General features: G+C 38.4%; 1 protein-coding gene across 3 annotated transcripts in view; it reads left to right on the top strand.

The window, feature by feature from the left end:
• The window catches only part of SLC37A1 (solute carrier family 37 member 1), a 41,716-nt gene that overhangs the window by 11,493 nt on the left and 13,116 nt on the right, over positions 1–17,107 (top strand). For all 3 annotated transcript variants that reach the window (XM_065650554.1, XM_065650538.1, XM_065650545.1), the window contains exons 8-14: positions 1,082–1,158; positions 2,980–3,146; positions 3,892–3,929; positions 9,568–9,651; positions 13,042–13,173; positions 15,216–15,306; positions 16,832–16,894. In XM_065650554.1, coding sequence (XP_065506626.1) covers positions 1,082–1,158; positions 2,980–3,146; positions 3,892–3,929; positions 9,568–9,651; positions 13,042–13,173; positions 15,216–15,306; positions 16,832–16,894 — 652 coding nt within the window. The remainder of the gene's footprint in view (positions 1–1,081; positions 1,159–2,979; positions 3,147–3,891; positions 3,930–9,567; positions 9,652–13,041; positions 13,174–15,215; positions 15,307–16,831; positions 16,895–17,107) is intronic.

The raw sequence follows: 17,107 nt of genomic DNA, 5'->3' as shown, positions 1-17,107 counted from the left end.
AGAATGTTTACCATTGACCTAAAATGGAATTTAGGTCAGGACCAGGATCCAGTTGGCACTTCTGAGTCATTTTGGACAGGTCTGCACCTCGCACTGCTGCTGGCTTTGTGTTATTGCAGCAGCACTTTCTCTGCCAGCATGTTTGCACGGCGTTGTGCAATGGGGCACGCAGCAATGCTAACTGGGGAACTGTGAGCTTTTATACACATTTCACCAAGTCGTCCCTTCAACCATGTCACTGCCCCAGCGCTGTTGGCTTATGTGGCTTCCAAAACAGGATCCGGCTCCTTTGGGGTTAAGCTAAATACTTCTACCAACGCCACGCTGCTGCACTGTGTGGTCTGTGAATCCTGTAGTACCAAGGGGGTCTTGCACCACCAGCCTAATTGGGTTTTGTTGGGTCGAGTGAGGTTGTTTCGTTGCATGTTCAAATGCTCACTGTACATGTGAATTAGGGTGTTGTGATCTTTGTGTTAATGTGTAATTCTAGACAGGGAGCTTTTTAGGAGCTGAGTTGTGATCTGTGCAACGTTGAGGCTGAAATAGTTCTTACTTCAGCCTGAATATAAGTTAAGTTTCCCCTCTCAGTTTATCTACATGTGTCTGTTAAGCATTTTGAAATTAATGCTCAAACTTATCTGGGCTCCCCTGAAGTTTTATTTTTTCCTGCTTGCTTTGATTGCAAACATGCTTTGCTATATGTTCAAATTAAGATGAGTATTACGTTACTATTTGAATGTGGGGAATTCGTTTCTCTGCTCAGTTCAATACAATGTGATTTTTTTTTTTTTTTTTTTTTTTTTTTTTGGTAAGCATGGGATTGAATTACAATTTTCTTGTGTTTTAAATCATAAAATAATTGAAGAGATGTAGGTAGAGGAAAGAATCTCTGGAATATCTGCAAAACACTTTAACTTGTTTATTCTTGGGAAAGAATGCTTTCAAAACCCCCCACTAAATTTCTAAATTCAAGGCATTTGTGTAGGCTTCCTTTTCCCAGTGCAGCACTCGGCAGGAATTATGTAGGAACCTGAATTATTATAGGGTATGTTTATTTATTGTTATTTTTGTATACTTTCAGATAGCTAATGGATTGGTGCAAACTACTGGCTGGCCGAGTGTCGTTACGTGTATTGGCAACTGGTTTGGAAAAGGAAGGTAAATAACACATAATCTGAAGTTTTGAAAGTACAAATCAACATGTTCTGGGCTTTACTATTATAGTAATTTTAAATATCTTGCTTTTGCTTTGTTTTTTTTTTGGTACGAAACAAGCAGTTAGGTTGATCTTTGAGAGGAGTTCACTTTGTTACACTGATTAGTTTCTATATCAGTTTGAAATATTCTCTCTCATGTCAAAACAGTGTTCTGTCTGTGGTAGCTGTTTAGTCTAATGTTTAATTATTCAGATGAAGTACTTCAGAATTAAATTAGGAATAATTCTTACAAACGGTCTAAACCCGCTTTTAATAAAGGCTGTTATTATGCCATTTTAATGTGGAATTTCTCTTGTTTTCATTTGTTTTTCAAAGCAGTTGTCAGGGTGTAACTCCAAAAGTATCTTTTTGTCTAATGTCTTTTTTCCTAACCCACAGAAACTTGAAAATGTAATTAAAATAAGAAAATACATATGGCAAATGATTTAAGCTTTCTTTTTGTCAGTTTCTTTAATTTTTTTTTTCCCTTCATCCTGCATAGAGATCACTCATAATGTTTATTATGTCATACCGTACAGGAGTTTTACATAAATTTTACAAGAGCTACATGCTAAATCCATTGCCTCTGGTAATGGTTGATGCATGTAGCATATAGTAATGCTACTGAAGTGCCATCCGTTGTAGGTACATACCATCGAATGAACATTATTGTCAGTTGGTTCAAGAGAAAGACATAAAAATGAAGTATATGCTTTATATATAAAATCACGGGATAGTTGAGAAGATGTAGGCTCACACTAGTTTTCTGTAGTCCCTGTAGCCTTTTTGGTGAATGTTGCAAAATGCAGAGGTTTTTAACCACCATACAATATTGAAGAAAATTGGCAAGTCTGTACAAAACAAATACATTTTTTCAGATTTTGATTTGTGCAAAAGCAACAGCCTTTTCTTTTAGGAGGCTGCATAGTGGACTGGTGGATAGGGCTCTGGTTTGAATGTCCGTGGTCTGATTCTTGATTTTGCTACAAATTCCATGAAACATGAACAGACCTCTTAGATCCTGTTTTCAGCGAAAGGAAAATATTTGGTTTAGTTCAGATTGCGTTGTTCCAGATAAACTCCTGCTAAGGGCAAGGCAGTTTTCCTGTGACTTAGAAGGAAAAAAATACCTGTTAGCTGTCATGACTTCAGTATGATTTTTGTGGTTGACATTAGCTCAGCTGTAGATATCCTTCAGCAGTTCTAATCTGGGATTTCCAGGCAGACAGTTTGATGTGCCTGTTAGCCAAGCATGCACAGGCGTTGTCTTCCACTAGTGCTTAGCAAGTCCAGAATGTGATCAGAAAATACTGAACTCGCTCTACCCATCCTGCACAGATCGTTTTCTTCTGCCTGATGAGTCTAGCGTATCCTGAAAGCATCAGATTACTGGTGCAATGTGTTTGCAGGAAGACTTTAATTCCCAGAAGCATCAGACTTAGTTTGCACATGCTACACAACATCTGCATACTTGTTTTTATCAAAGAAACTCTCTTGCTCTCTTGAGCAAGCGCTAGTGGTGCCTTTAAATGCCATTAAATGCAGGATGAGTTCTGTCATGCACAGAGAAGTATTTGGAACACTTCTATTAATATTTAGGTGCCTTGAAATTGCCAGATGAAAGACAGTAGCATAAATAAGTGGTCAGTTAAAGAACAATAAGATTGCAAATATTACACTAACACCACAGATAAACAGTCACTTTTGATACACTTTTCTCAAGATAGTAATGCTTATTGTTGGAATAATAAGAAATATTTGTGGAATTTTTTTTTAAATGCAGGAGAGGTTTGATCATGGGAATCTGGAATTCACACACTTCAGTGGGAAATATCTTGGGATCCTTAATTGCTGCTTATTGGGTGTCTACGTGCTGGGGTCTCTCCTTCGTGATGCCTGGTGTTATCATTGCTGTGATGGGGATTGTTTGTTTCCTGTTTCTTATCGAACGTAAGTGCTTTAATGGGGTAGAACCATGGAGGGCTCATTATGGGAGAGGAACACCAGCTGTTTAAGCTAAATGACCCATGCAAAATATATTCCTCAAGCTGCGCCAATACTTAAATAACTTTTTCCTAGAACACTAGATGGAGAAGAACCTTTGTACATCTAAAGAGTTCATACACTCAGACTCTGGCATACCTGAGAGAGTAACACTTCCAAATTCAGTCCACTGCCCTGTCATTACTTCTGTTTCTATAAGTTGTTCAAGTGTATCTTAGCAGAATGCTCCACCTGGCTGCAATGTATATTCCGTGCTGCCATTCAACCCATGCTATCCATTTTTTGTGCTACGAAATACAGAAATCAGCTGATAGAAAAAGCTTTGTCACTTTTAATTAGAAATTAAAAAGGAATGCCCTGTCTTGTCCCTACACAGACTCAGAGGTATTAGTACGAATGTGTATCTTACTGTAACTGTCCTGTCTCGGGAAGCAGAAAGTTCTGCAGAGATATCTAGAATGCTGTAATGAGCTGGGCTGCCACAATAGCACTTAATGTGGTCGCAGGATGAGAAGTGTACCACGGAGCACCCTTTTCATTCTCCCCAAAGCTACAGTTACATATTTCTACCAGGGCTGCTTCTGTGTTGTCTGTACTGTTGGTTTATTGTTGGCAAATTACACTACTGGTGTGTTAAGAGAGATTCATTATGCTTGTTTTCACTATTAAATATTTTGGTATTCTATTTCAGATCCTAGAGATATAAGTTGCTCCTGCACACCATCCAGTGTAAGTGAATGCTTTTTCTGTTTTGATTTTTTCCACCTAATACATGCGTTTATTATGATAGTTCTGGAAATCAAATAATCTGCATGGCCCTTTTGTGTCAGGCTGTTATAACTGAGCCTGTGCTTGAGGGAACGGTAGGTCTTCTGTGCTTCACTGGTAAAGCAGCAACTTACTTTCTATCAAAGCAATGTGAATCAAGAGGTGAGTTTGTTTTAACTAAGGTTTGGCAATAGATTATATTACTACAGTAAACCAAGTGAAAACTGTTTGTCTTTTTTGGGTGGGGGTTTCTTGCTTTCCTCCAGTCTTCCTGGCCATCTCCAGAGCATTTTGACCTGTGTCCTGCTGTTGCATTCTTTGTTTAGGCATGACATAATGAGATAGCTGCCAGACATATCCTATGAAGGGTCTCACTGTTTGAGAACCCTGTATTAGGCATTGCAGAAAGTAAAGAGCAAACAGACCTTTTCCTGATGTACCATCAATGACCCATGCATCTACGGGCTTGGGAATGGAAGGTGAGATATTCCCTTGGATGGAGGGAAGGACAGTAGGAGCACATTACTAGGGAAAAGAGGAAGCAAGGGATGGATATGAAGCTGAGGTAGAGAGGCTGCAGAAGTCAGTCGGTCTGACAGTGAGCTTAGTCATGGTGTAATATGGCCTTTATTTAAACAAAACTGACATTAATGAAGAGGTATGAAAAGGAGAGAGAAATGTTCTGTGCTTAGTGGCATGGCTCACATGACAAATCAATGCTTTAGTTTTTCTGGCATCACAGAATAATTTAGTTTGAAGGGACATTGTATGGTCCTACTGTGTGTTAGTATTAGGCCAAAATTTGACGTAGGATCAAATCGCTTAGGGCTTGCCTGTCAAATTTCTAAATCCTCAAGGATGGAGATGTTGTTTATACATAGTGTGGTTTTTTTTTTTTTAATATACACTAAGATTTTTAGAATGCATTGATCACATGCTTTACTGGCATCAAGGCAGTGGATCGCACTATTGTATGAGAGCTTATACTTCCAAGGGCTTAAATTTTGGCAAGGTAGTGAACTTCACTAAGCTGTAAGTATACTGTCATGCACACAAACTGCGGAACGCATACTGCCTGGATCACGAGGGAAAATGTGACTCTCTGGACACAAGAGTCTGAAAATCCAGCATCAGAGAGTGACTGCTTAAGGCATTGTTGAAGCAGGATTCAAGTGTATGCGTATCAAATGTCTAAGCTTTCTCTGGGTTGCTGAACATTGCATGTATACTTCCTTGTGCCATTGTGGCAGCAAAACTCAGAACTTTTAATTGTTTCTAAAAGGAAAGTTTTCTCTCTAAGTATTAGTGTAAAGTTGTTCAAACACTATTTTAAAAGTAGGTTGGAAATGGTTAAGCTTTGGTACCAAGATGTTTGCCCAATGCTTTCAAAACAAAAATTTGAAAGATACTTTATGTATTCAACATTAATAATGTAGAAAGCCGTGTCAATGATGAAAAGATGCACCTTAGAAAGCTTTAGCTAATACGTGGGGTGATGATTCCTTTCTTGCCTCGTGTAGCTATGACCCAAGAGGAGAGAGGCAATCCAAATAGAATTAGAGAAAAATAACAAGGAAGGAAAGGGAACAGAAAAAGAGAGCATTAGGAGGACCAACTGTGGATAACTTCTTATAACAGAATGTCATCTATAACCTCATTCCATTTAGGATTTGCAAAGAAGGTCTTAAGGTTTCCTGTGTGTGAGTGCAAATCAGGGCTGTTGGGGAAATTGTTGGAGGGAAGGTCCCAAGGGAATCCCATGTGTGTTTTTTCTATACTAGAGGATTATACATGGAGATTGTTCACATATGTAGGTGTATGTGAACTCTACATTCTAGTTGCAAGTCTCGCAGGTGGATTGTACAGGGATATTTACTGGTTTTTTTACCCCTGCGTCTCAGTAGTTTCAAATAGATGTTTTTATACATTTTAAATGTTCTCTTCTTCTTGAATAGGAGCTGGAGGTGACTTTTCTAGTCTGTGTTATCTCTTCTTTACCAGTAAATGGATTTTTTTTTCCTCATATGGCGTTCTCCTGATAAAGCTTCTGAATACTTTTAATGGTCTGTGGAACTCCTATTCTTAGTTTGTTACTGTGAGATAAGGTGTGCTCACAAGGCACTCTATTTTTTTTTTTCATTTAATTCTCTTTCATTTTCTAAAGGTAACAGCCATCAAGTGACAGAATATTTTAAGTGACTGTTAGAGACTCCTAATAGGAGGCATTTTTTTCCTTAGCTTTTATGTAGTTCAGAGATGCTCCTATGAACTGCTGTTTACAATACCCAGAGCATAATGTTTACAGAATTTGCTGGTAAGCTTTATGGAAGTAAATTTTTGTTATTTGTTTCAAATGCACTTATACTGGAAAGCATAAATAAAGAGTTCTGCACAATATGTTGCTCTTATGTCTCAAGGAGCTGGTATGGAAAAACTTGACATTCATTATCTACTTGCCATTATATTTTTAACAAAAAAATAGTATTTTAGGAGGTTTTTTACATTTCCATTCACCACCGTTTCCCGAAGTCCCAGAAAGGGGCTGTCATTTGACATAATCTTCTCTAGGACATCAGCAAGTTCACAGCTCCAGGCACAGTCTCATTGTGTAGAGATGCGTTTGACCTTCTGTTTCCCTGGAAACCTTGCTTTCCAGAGCAAAAAGCATCACTTCTTCCTTCTCTATTCCATATATTCACGTCTGCAAATCTTGCGGGAGGTTTATAAAAGTGCTCTCCCACGGGCCTTGGACCTTTCTCTGATTAGGATTTGCCATTGTCTTGGGAAGCTGTATCGTATTGAATCGCTCAAATACCTCTCTTCAGACCTGTGTGGTCTGCAAAGTACATTGAATTCTAAATCTTTAGTGAATAGGGCTCGCAGCTTCTGTTCGCTGCAGGGAGGGTGGGTTTAGAAGTTAAGGAAATTAGTAAGGTAAGAATAGAAGTTCAAGAAGACCTACAAATATAGGTGCAGTAGTGACCATGTCTGATTGTAAAGAAAAAAAAAAAGATTACTAACTGAAGAAAGGCTCATGTAATAAAATAGACTGTGTTATCACTGGGAACAAAAAATTTCAGCCGTGTTGTACAAGGGGTAGAATTTGCTGGCAAGCATGAAATGCTAGCTGTCCTTTTTTGCTCTGTCATTTCAGTGACAACCTGAACAACTTGTGTGCTTTGGCAAATAGTTAGAAATATATTTTTCTAAGAAATTAAAGAAGCATACACACTTGCTTTTCTTATAAAGCTGTAGTATGTCACTTTGGACCTATGTCTTGTTTAGGTGCAGGCAACTCTGCCAGCTGGTGCCAAAAGCCAAACCTCATTGTGGAAGAATGAGGCCAGTTAAATTTAAGCACAACTAAAATAAATGCTCAATGTGAAGGAAGGACTTAGGGTGGATTTAGATCAGGATTTATAGATCAGATTCATCTCTGTGTGATATCGCTGTCTTGGATGAATTTGGTCTACTGTTTATTTGCGGCACGATCGTGAGCCCAATATTTCTACAGAGTTTGTAGTGGTGAGTAATCTGATTTCACTGAGTTGTCCAGAAGGCGGAGAGCCAGGCACAGAGCCTTGCATGTGTGGTTCTTTATTCACTGGTTTCTTGGGCTGTGCTTCATTTACTTGTCTTCACCTTGGCTCTGCTTTATGAATCTGAAAGTTGTTTCCAAACAAATATTTGAGTACAGTAAAGTGCTTTTAAATGCTAGCATTGGAGGCTTAATCTATGACTTTCCAAAAGACCAAACCGATGACAAATCCAGACGAGAAGCCAGTGTGCTTTATTAAGCATTGGTGCACTTTCATAACGAAAGTTAAAAAGTAGATTTAATTGCTTTTGTGAAATGTGATTATTTAGAACTTTTTTTATTGCTTATCTTTTCTCCCTGGAGTTTGGTGTTTCGGTTTTTGGTTGTGGTTTTTTTTTTCGTAGGCAAACACATTAGTTGCAGCATGTTCATACAGACCTGTGTTTATGTGCCAGGAATTTTCTTTAACCTCATTTGCATTTCCAGAAAACTTAGCTCTCGTCAACTCCTGTGGTAAAGTACGTGTGCATTTATAAGATACTAGGCTGCAATTTTTATATTCTGAAAAGGAGAAAGAAGTCTAAGTATTAGATGTGTAGCCTCTCAGTCGTGTCCTTATCCCCAGACATTTCCTCCTTACCACAGTAAATCATGTCTTTGACAGGCAAATGAAAAAGTCTTTAGTTTTTTCTCAGCTGCTGAATAAAGATGTAGATGACTTGTCTTTAGATAATGGATTTTCTTCCCCATAGGTTATTGTAAATAACTTTTTTGACAAGAACCTGATTTTCTGTAAGATAAAATTTTAAAATCTGTTTTATCAGGCCCCGGGAGCTTCAGTGTTGTTTGTTTATTTTGGGGAATGCATTCCCAAGACTGCTTGTGCTTCAGCTCTGCATTGAGCAGCAAAAATATTTTATCCTCACCCATTAAAAGTTTTTGACCTTCTTAGAAGGATTTGGCTGATGAATTGCAGTTTGTCTAGAGAATACTGCAATACATATCCTTGTATTTTTGTTGGGGAAGAATTACCTAGTGATCAATTTTGATTTAAAATGTTCAGTGAGGATGGGCATTATTTTTTTATTTGTGGTGGTGGGTTTTGGGGGTTTTATTTGGGGCAGGGGGTTTTTTTGTGTGATGTTGTTGGTTGGTTGGTTGTTTTGTTGTGTTTTTTTTTTTTTAAATAATATGGCATTCAGAGTGTGGTTAGACATTTAAACATCCCTTAGCAATGTACAGTGCCTCTTGTGGTCTTAGCAACAGGTTGTCCCTACTTGGCTGCAAAGCTACTTCAAAGCTGTATTTTTAATTCAGTGGACAAACCTTGATGTCCCCGGCAAATCTTTTTAGCCCAAGGATCTCAGAATGATGTTTTGCAATGAATGCAATTTTGGTGTGAACTGATACACTAATACACTTGTTAATAAGTATGTATAAAAAGCAGTGTATTAGTCCAGATCCATCTGGGGCCTAGAATATAGCTGGTTGCCTCAGTTTCTGTACTGAGCATGCTGGAGGGGCAGAGACGCTTCGCCAACCCTCCTGCTCACAAGAGCACAGTCCATTTCTGGGTTAGAAGAATACAGCTACCGTAAGCTTAAAGGGATAAAATTTTCTTTTAAAATGATAGGGAAATGAAGAAACATGGTTTTCCTGAAACAAATAAACTTTTGTATTGCTACTGGAATCATCTACTTATGAGAAAAAAACCTGAGTTTTCAATATCAATGAAAGTTCAGTAGAGGAAAAAGCAGCTAAATATTTTAAGAATGGCATGACTGTACTCTGAATTCAGTATACTGCTTCTGTATAAAACAGTGTGACGTTAACCTTCAAATAAATTTGTGATTGCGTTTTATGCACATTGCCATAGGCCTGCATAAGAACTTTAAAACCCCGAAATACAGTTATTACAGGAAAGATGCTCCATTGGGTGCTATATTTATGTTACAATGCACAAAGACTTTTGTTGCAGAGAAATGATTAATACTTGTTAATCCTTTAAAAACAAGCAACAAAAGTATGAGATGTTTTGTCTTTGTTTATTTTTTTTTTCAGAGTTCTAAAACTTTCCTGAATGGTGAATCTCGATTTAGAGTCCAGATGCCAGCCTTAAATTCTAAGGAAAAGAGCAAGACTCAGGTAAAATACAGCATATTGTTGTCAAGTAGTATAAAAGACTTCCTAAAGCTCACACAGAATATTTACAGTAGATTTACTGTTGGTAAAGATTGCTCTTCCTTTTATAATGCTGAAATATACCTCACTTTTCATACACAAATGTAACTTCAGGCAAGAGGACTAAGCATTATCTGACATAAATACTGCAAAAAATGCTGAATAAGATAGCACGCTTACTCAGTTGGTCTTAATTTGTGATCTTCATACAATTCCAGCAAAATATTTTCGAGGTAGCCCATTTGAAGTCTTTAAACTACTTTATGGTGTTTGTCCCATCTTTGCAGTCTCACTTCTCTCCTTTTTAATGTAATAGATGTTTGTGTGTACAGGATTATGCAAGGAGATGGAGAGTTTTAAATATGAGACATTATTCACAGGGATCCTGCTTAAAATTTATACCTGTGAGTGCTGGTAATTATCACTAGAAACTGAACTCTGAATTTGCCCATTCACGGGCAAAACCACAATTTGTCTTATGATGGACATTAACTGAAAATTTCCATTTGAAAGTTTGTATTTGCATTCAGTACACTTGGCACATCACATCCTGAAAGCAGAACTTTTTTTTTTTTAACTTCTTTCAGACTTTTAAAGGAAAATGGAAACTTCCTGTTCTTTTCATTCTTTGCGCATAGAATAATAAGTAGCGTTCAGAGGGTATAATAACCAGTGTTGATTAAAAGGTTTTGGATTTCTTGTTAAGGCTACACTTTACTCATAATTTTGATCAGTCCAGCTTAAACCCCCTCCGTACTGAGTTTATTCATGTTTACGTTGAGCTGCCCAAGAACTGTCTTCAGCACAGAAACCATTTGTCAGTATTATTTCACAGCCAGCCAGAAGATAAGGGGAGAAGACAAATGAGTATCAGTAGCTGTCTTTAGACAACTCATGAAGACACAGCTAAAATTGCAGTCAGCAAATTAGTAAACAATGGTTTGTCTTCTAACTCTGCTCGTACCTCTACTGTCAGCTGGTGCAAAGAGCCTGCATAGCAAGTGGGCAAGGAAAATGTGCCCCCTCTCACACTGACTTGCGGGCAGGACAGAGAGACAGCAAACCATGAGGGCGCTTGCTGGCAATGCTCTCAATATTCTTTTTTTCTTATTATTATTTTTTTTTAACTGCATCACTCTCTGCACCCTGCCAGATGGGTTATATGTTTGTAGTATGGAGTTGTAACAAGCTTTAAGAAGAAATAAATAAAAACCTAAAAATCCTTGTTTATCACTGTTTGGGACTCCCCTGATTTTTCTGCCAGTGACAAAAGATAATATTTTTTTTTCTGTCAAAGTGGAGTTAAATCTTTGCTCTTTACAGCGGTTGTGTTACAGTTATGCTGAGCTGATTATTGCAGTCAGCTTTTGTGCTGCACAAACAACAGATGTTTTGCATTTATGAGCTGGTCTCCTCCGAGCACCCTGGAATGGCAGTTTTACTGATTTTTTTCATTGACCTCTTCAATTGCTGTAAAAAGCAAGCAAATATTTGAGACATGCAGTGATTGAAAGCAGAACGTGCTTTTGACTGCATGACCTGGAATACCTCTGTGTGTTCATTACCGCTTATATCAGGTTGGCCTCTTAAAAATTACACGAAGTCGAGGGATAACGAATCTGTTCCCAGAGATCAAGAGTCTGCTGTATGCGTAATCACACTCCGCGACAAGCTGGCAAGGCTAAACAATGTTATCTCTGGCAAGCACAAACTGCTGGTTTTATTTCTCTTTTAACTACGTGCAATATAAAAATCCTACATTGTTGATAAAAGTTTCCAGCATGAGTTGCTAAGTAAGTTATTTGGACTTCGGTGACTTCCACTTCAATATTTAACCCTCTCTTCTTAAATAAGCTTGGAGCTCCCTGTCTGAGAAAAGTGCAGCATTACCCTCAGACAGTCCTGGTTGGGTTTGTTGTGCAAATTGTGGAGGAGATACTCACCTAAGACACTATCTAGATGTGTCTTCCATCGAATCCAGTGGGGAGCTTGACTATGTAAACACCTTTCTCTCTTTCTCCTTTTTTTTTTTTTTTTTCCCAAATGTTAGTAGCTGATGGTTTCATTTGCTGCTGTTAAAGTAGTTCCAGCTTTGAAATTGCTTCAGTAATTCAGGAGATAAATACTGATGATGATGGAGTGACTCGTGTGCCATGTCAGAGGTCCCTAGATGTTTTTCTGGTCTTTTAGTTCCCACTTCATCAGGGTGCACCATCTCCCATAAGTTCTGCATCTGATCTACCAACCTGTACAAATGTTTGGGTAGCTTCTAAAATTACAAGAAGTGCCTGGGCTTAGGTGCCCAAATGGTTCCCTAGTGTTTTCTCTTAAATAGAGGTCTTTAAAAACAGAATTTATTTAGAATTATGGAGTGTTAAATAGAAGGATTGAATCTGAATTTGTCCAGCGCTTGTTTTTTTTTTCTTTCTTCCTCCACCAGCTTGCCAAATAATAATCAGAAAGTTTTCATCTTTGTGATAACTATGGGAAATTGAATGATATGCCATTTTATCTTTACTAACCTACATATATGATGCTTAATTCTTTACTAACGCTTTATTCAAATGCACAAGGCTTGGGAGAAAGAAGACAGTATCTACAATACATCCATAGCTAGTAAAAGTACGCAGCTAGGGAAGCTTGTCAGCAAGCAGGTGAAGGAGAGGACCGCTGATAACTTGCTCCACAAGTAGTCTTAGCAGCTGGTGCAATTATTAGAGTAAAATCCTTCCCAGTGCTAGAAAAGAACTCAGAATTCACAGCTTGTTACTGGTAAACTCCAGGCTTTTATAATTTGTGGATTGCGATGCTCAAATGAAACAGACGTGTAAATATAAGGAATTGCTTAACATAAAGCCCTCAGTATGCATAATTCAATTGGAAAGATGACCTGTATTTAAATCGGTGAATAAGATGATGTTACAGTCTGAAAAATGGGCATAATATTTGTACAGAAGGAAGATAATTCATGCTTTTATGCGGAAGTGTGTTGTACTACTCAGTGGATTGTCAGTTTTAATTAGACCACATTTATGTAGTGAGGTAAGGGCAGACCAGAAATGGTTTTGTTCCATTCAACCGTACTCTATTGCGCCACAAAAGAACAGAAACTTGATTCCATAATAGAGTGTGTGCATTCAGACATAAACAACCAGACTTGTTTCACCTGATATTCTGTCTATATTCTGTATGTACTTTGTATATCCAAATCAAAATATTTTTAAATGCTGTAAGTTTCTGTGATTAAAAAATATACAATTAAAAAAAATATTTTGGAACTATTTGATTCCTTAATACATGTTTTGATACATTGTTCCTTTCTCTTTTATGTGGTGTTGCTGGGGGAAATTGCAGGATCCAGAGATGCAGCATTTGCTTATTGCCAGTGAAAACTGCAGCGTGTCACTGGACTCCAGCACTGTGGTCACTGGGGAAGGCAGACATGGGACATCAGCTATCAGCTTCCTCGGGGCCTTGCGAATACCTGTGAGTACATACACTATCATTGTCTATTCTTCAAATAATTAAGTTTTGCTTCAGAAGTCACATTTCCATGAAGCTCTGCATGGAGTGGTGGATGCGTTTAACTTTGCATCACAAGCTTTGATTGGCAGCTCTGCTGTATAAAGGGTAGAGCAGATTCTGGTATACATGACCAGGTGTGCTCCTCTCGGAGGAGGAGTGAAAATCAATACAAGTGTACTTTCTTCCACAGTAAGCAGATGGCACAAGCTCATTGGTAGCATCGTACAATCACAGAACCAGACGACACCAGGTTGGAAGGGACCACAAGGATCATCTGGTCCAACCTTTCTTGGCAAAAGCAGAGTCTGGACAAGATGGCCCAGCACCCTGCCCAGCTGAATCTTAGAGGTGTCCAATGTTGGGGAATCCACCACTTCCCTGGGGAGATTATTCCAATGGCTGATTGTTTTTGTGAAAAATTTCCCTCTTGTGTCCAATTGGAATCTCCCCAGGAGTAACTTGTACCTATTGCCTTTCATCTTTTCTATGTGACTTCTTGTACAAACAGGAGTCTCCATCATCCTTGTAGCCACCCTTTAAATAGTGGAACATGGTGATAAGTTCTCCCCTAAGCCTTCTTTCTTCAAGGCTGAAGAGACTACAAGAATCTAGGTTCCAGTACCGATGTAAACTTTTTTCTTTTTTCTTGTTTTTGTTTTTCCTTTTTTCATTTTTTCCTATTTTCTTCTTTTTTTCTTTTTTTTTTTTTCCCACATCTCATTATAACTAATGTTAGAGCAGCCTATAATGTAAAAGTTTATTGGTCTTAGTTAATGACACATGAGTATTAAGGATGGAATAGCAGGCTGAATCTATAAGCACTTCTCTGCATCAGAACTTCCTTCCATGGCTTCCCTTTTACACTCCTCAACATTCTTTTCAAAAGCTTCAATTTTAAAATTTCTTGTATGGTTTATATTGAGAAGTTTCAAACAGCCCAAACATTTGGACTGTTGGCAAAAGGAGAGGCAGTTTGCTTTAGGTTGTGGACTGCTATACTTGATTGTTCTCTAAGCTTGAAGCCTAGCAGCTTCAGTAGTTTGCACAAGTAGAATTATATGCACATTGATTTGGACCAAGCGTAAAGGTAGAGGAGGAAATCCTGAGCACCCAGCTGCTGTGTTTCTGCATCTTCTCATCCTGTTCAGTCTGGTCCTTGGTCTCAATTGTTTTTCCTGTGAAAAAGTGGAAGTACTGGGTAGAAGAAATGAGTAGAAAAGTTGCTGCTGCTGCGACCTGGAATCGCTGTAACTCTGTGGTATTTTTCCTGCCTGTTGTTGGGGAGGATCAAAGCTGTATGTGAAATAGAGCAAGCTGTGTATGTGTGTTGTCCATGCAGATAACTGCAGTACTCCATACCAGGGATTTAAGAAATACATGTTCAAACAAAAAGATGTCAGATGGTGTGGGGAATGAAGATAGGTTGATTTGGCAGTTTAGTTGCAGCTCTCTGCAGTAAGTATACTTCTCATGTTCCCAGCAAGAAAGAGGATGGAACAAATTAGTGTTTTAAATAGCCATGTGCCCTGTCTGTAACAGTCTTTTACCACATACTGATTCGAAATGTATCATACCAGTTAACTGGCTTTTTGTAAACAGTTAAACAATAATGGAGAAATCTCAGACCCATCTGAAGGAAGGATCTAAAGAACAGAAAAATTTGCCCATTTCTCTGGAATACACTCCAGACCTGCTATAATGCTTTATAAAAACTCTTTACATGAGGAAAGTAAGTGAGGCAGGTGTCCCAAACAGCATCAAATCTTTCCTATTCATTTTAGTGTGCTCTCTTTGGTCAATTGAGTACCATTAAGAGAAAACAGATAAGTAAAATATCACAGTCTGCTCTGATTGGAAGCTTGGCTGTCAGGGGAGGAAGGCCTTTTGGGAATTCTTGAGAGAAGATAAAAGCCTAAATGCTTCTTAGAAACCATTTTCATAATGGTCTTTGAAAGCAAATAGCAGCCTCTATCAAGATACTAATTTGCTGTTTTCTTTCTCAGGGAGTCATAGAGTTTTCCCTTTGTCTTCTGTTTGCAAAGCTGGTGAGCTATACTTTCCTCTTCTGGCTTCCCCTCTATATCACAAATGTAGGTAAGTATCATAGTGAGGAGATGCAGAATTATGCCTACAAAGCATCTGGATATATGAGCTTGAAATACATGAGAAAATAAACATTACTGCTTCTGAAGTAGACTTTTTGCTACAGTAGCAGGAGAGTTGTAAGTCACCAGCTACCATATTTTGCAGTGCTATTAGTTCAGTATCATGAGTGGGCATTTTCAAAACAAAAAAAAAGAATCTGGCTTATCTTCAACAATTCCAAGTGTCAGTGCTGTGGCTGTGGCTCTTGCAAATCAATGAAAAAGGTTTACTTTCTGATAATGTTTTCATGTGATTGAAGTGCCTTATTAAAATTTATACCAAAAACCCAAATGAGCTTCTTCATCTGTTCAGTACTGCTGTTTTGGTTTGTGCTGTAGAGTGCAGAGAAAGGAATTCTCCCTAGCCAGAGAAATTTGTGGTTTTGTGAGTCATGATGTGACCTTTAAACCCCCAGCTGACAAAAAAGCTGTACTGGACAAGTCTGGCAGTAACAACCAGCAGAGAGAGGTAACTTGAACACTCTATGAAAACACACAGAATCACAGAATGGTTAGGGTTGGAAGTGACCTCTGGAGATCATCTAGTCCAACACATAGAGCTGCAAATCCTGTAGCTAAAGGCCGTTGTGTGTGGACTCCAAATAACCAGTGCTCCTGCAGGACTGGCTACCTTGAAAGCAGCAGACTTTTAGTAGAGAAGTTAATGATATTTACCACAGTACTGCCAGCTGTGCTGTGGCAGATGTTGGTGGGGTTATGGTAGTGCCGGACACCACTGCCTTAGCACATACTGTGCTTTCAAATGTATTTCAGAGGCTTAAAAAAATACTGAGGGGGTTAGAAATTCAGTTCATTTTGAAACTTCACACTTAACATAATGGGACTTGGATGCCGAACTTCCTGATGTACTTTTGGAAATCTTACGCCGTAGCTTACCAGTAACTACATTAGACTCAATGTAAGTGTGTGCAAACAGTGATCCTCACTGCCCGTGGCAAATGGTGGAGTTGAGGAAATCATTGTCTCTTCGTAGTCCCCATAAACTGCACAGTGCATGTTGTGCCAAGCAGGGTGGTCAGATGTAATTTAATGATGAATATTGCTGGTCATGTGACAGTGGACTCCAGAGTGAGGCTCTGTAACTGATGCAAATGTATGCCAAATATGGTTTTAGGGCAAAGAGCCTCACGGGTATTTATTAACTGTTTATGAATCTGTGGCTATTCACAAATGGGAATATTGTTAGTCTCAACTTTAACAATCAACAGCTCTATTGCTTGGACTGTATCTACAGTTAAAGTGGTAAGATGTCGTGTCTGGAGTGTAATGGCATTCAAAATACTGTATTCCTGAATACCCAGTTGTGATACATACTTATTTGTCATATGGTAGCTTATTCCTGTGAACAAGCAATACTGCCTTAAGATGCCTTTAGCCTACCGTGACCAGACGGTGTTGAGTTTTCTACATTTTGTGGTCTGGAAGTAATACAAATGTTTTACTTCTGTTACTAGAGCATCTTGATGCCAAAAGAGCTGGGGACCTTTCTACGCTGTTTGATGTAGGTGGAATCTTTGGTAAGTTTTAATATTTTATCCTTAATCAGACCAGCTTATGAAAAACTGAAGTGTGCACAGCTTACGTATATTATTGGTTCTTGTGCCTTGTATCTGCTAAAGAAGAGTGGCAGTAAAGGTACTAAGTTGGGAGCTGGGTTGGTTGTTGAAAACCTAGTGAAATATCATTAAATTGAACAACTCACAGAGCCAATGATATTGTACAGTACAGAT

Source organism: Caloenas nicobarica, chromosome 1 (assembly GCF_036013445.1).
Source record: "Caloenas nicobarica isolate bCalNic1 chromosome 1, bCalNic1.hap1, whole genome shotgun sequence".
Taxonomy (NCBI): Eukaryota; Metazoa; Chordata; class Aves; order Columbiformes; family Columbidae; genus Caloenas; species Caloenas nicobarica.
The sequence above is the reverse complement of the archived record's forward strand: the minus strand, read 5'-3'. Positions and strand labels throughout refer to the sequence as shown.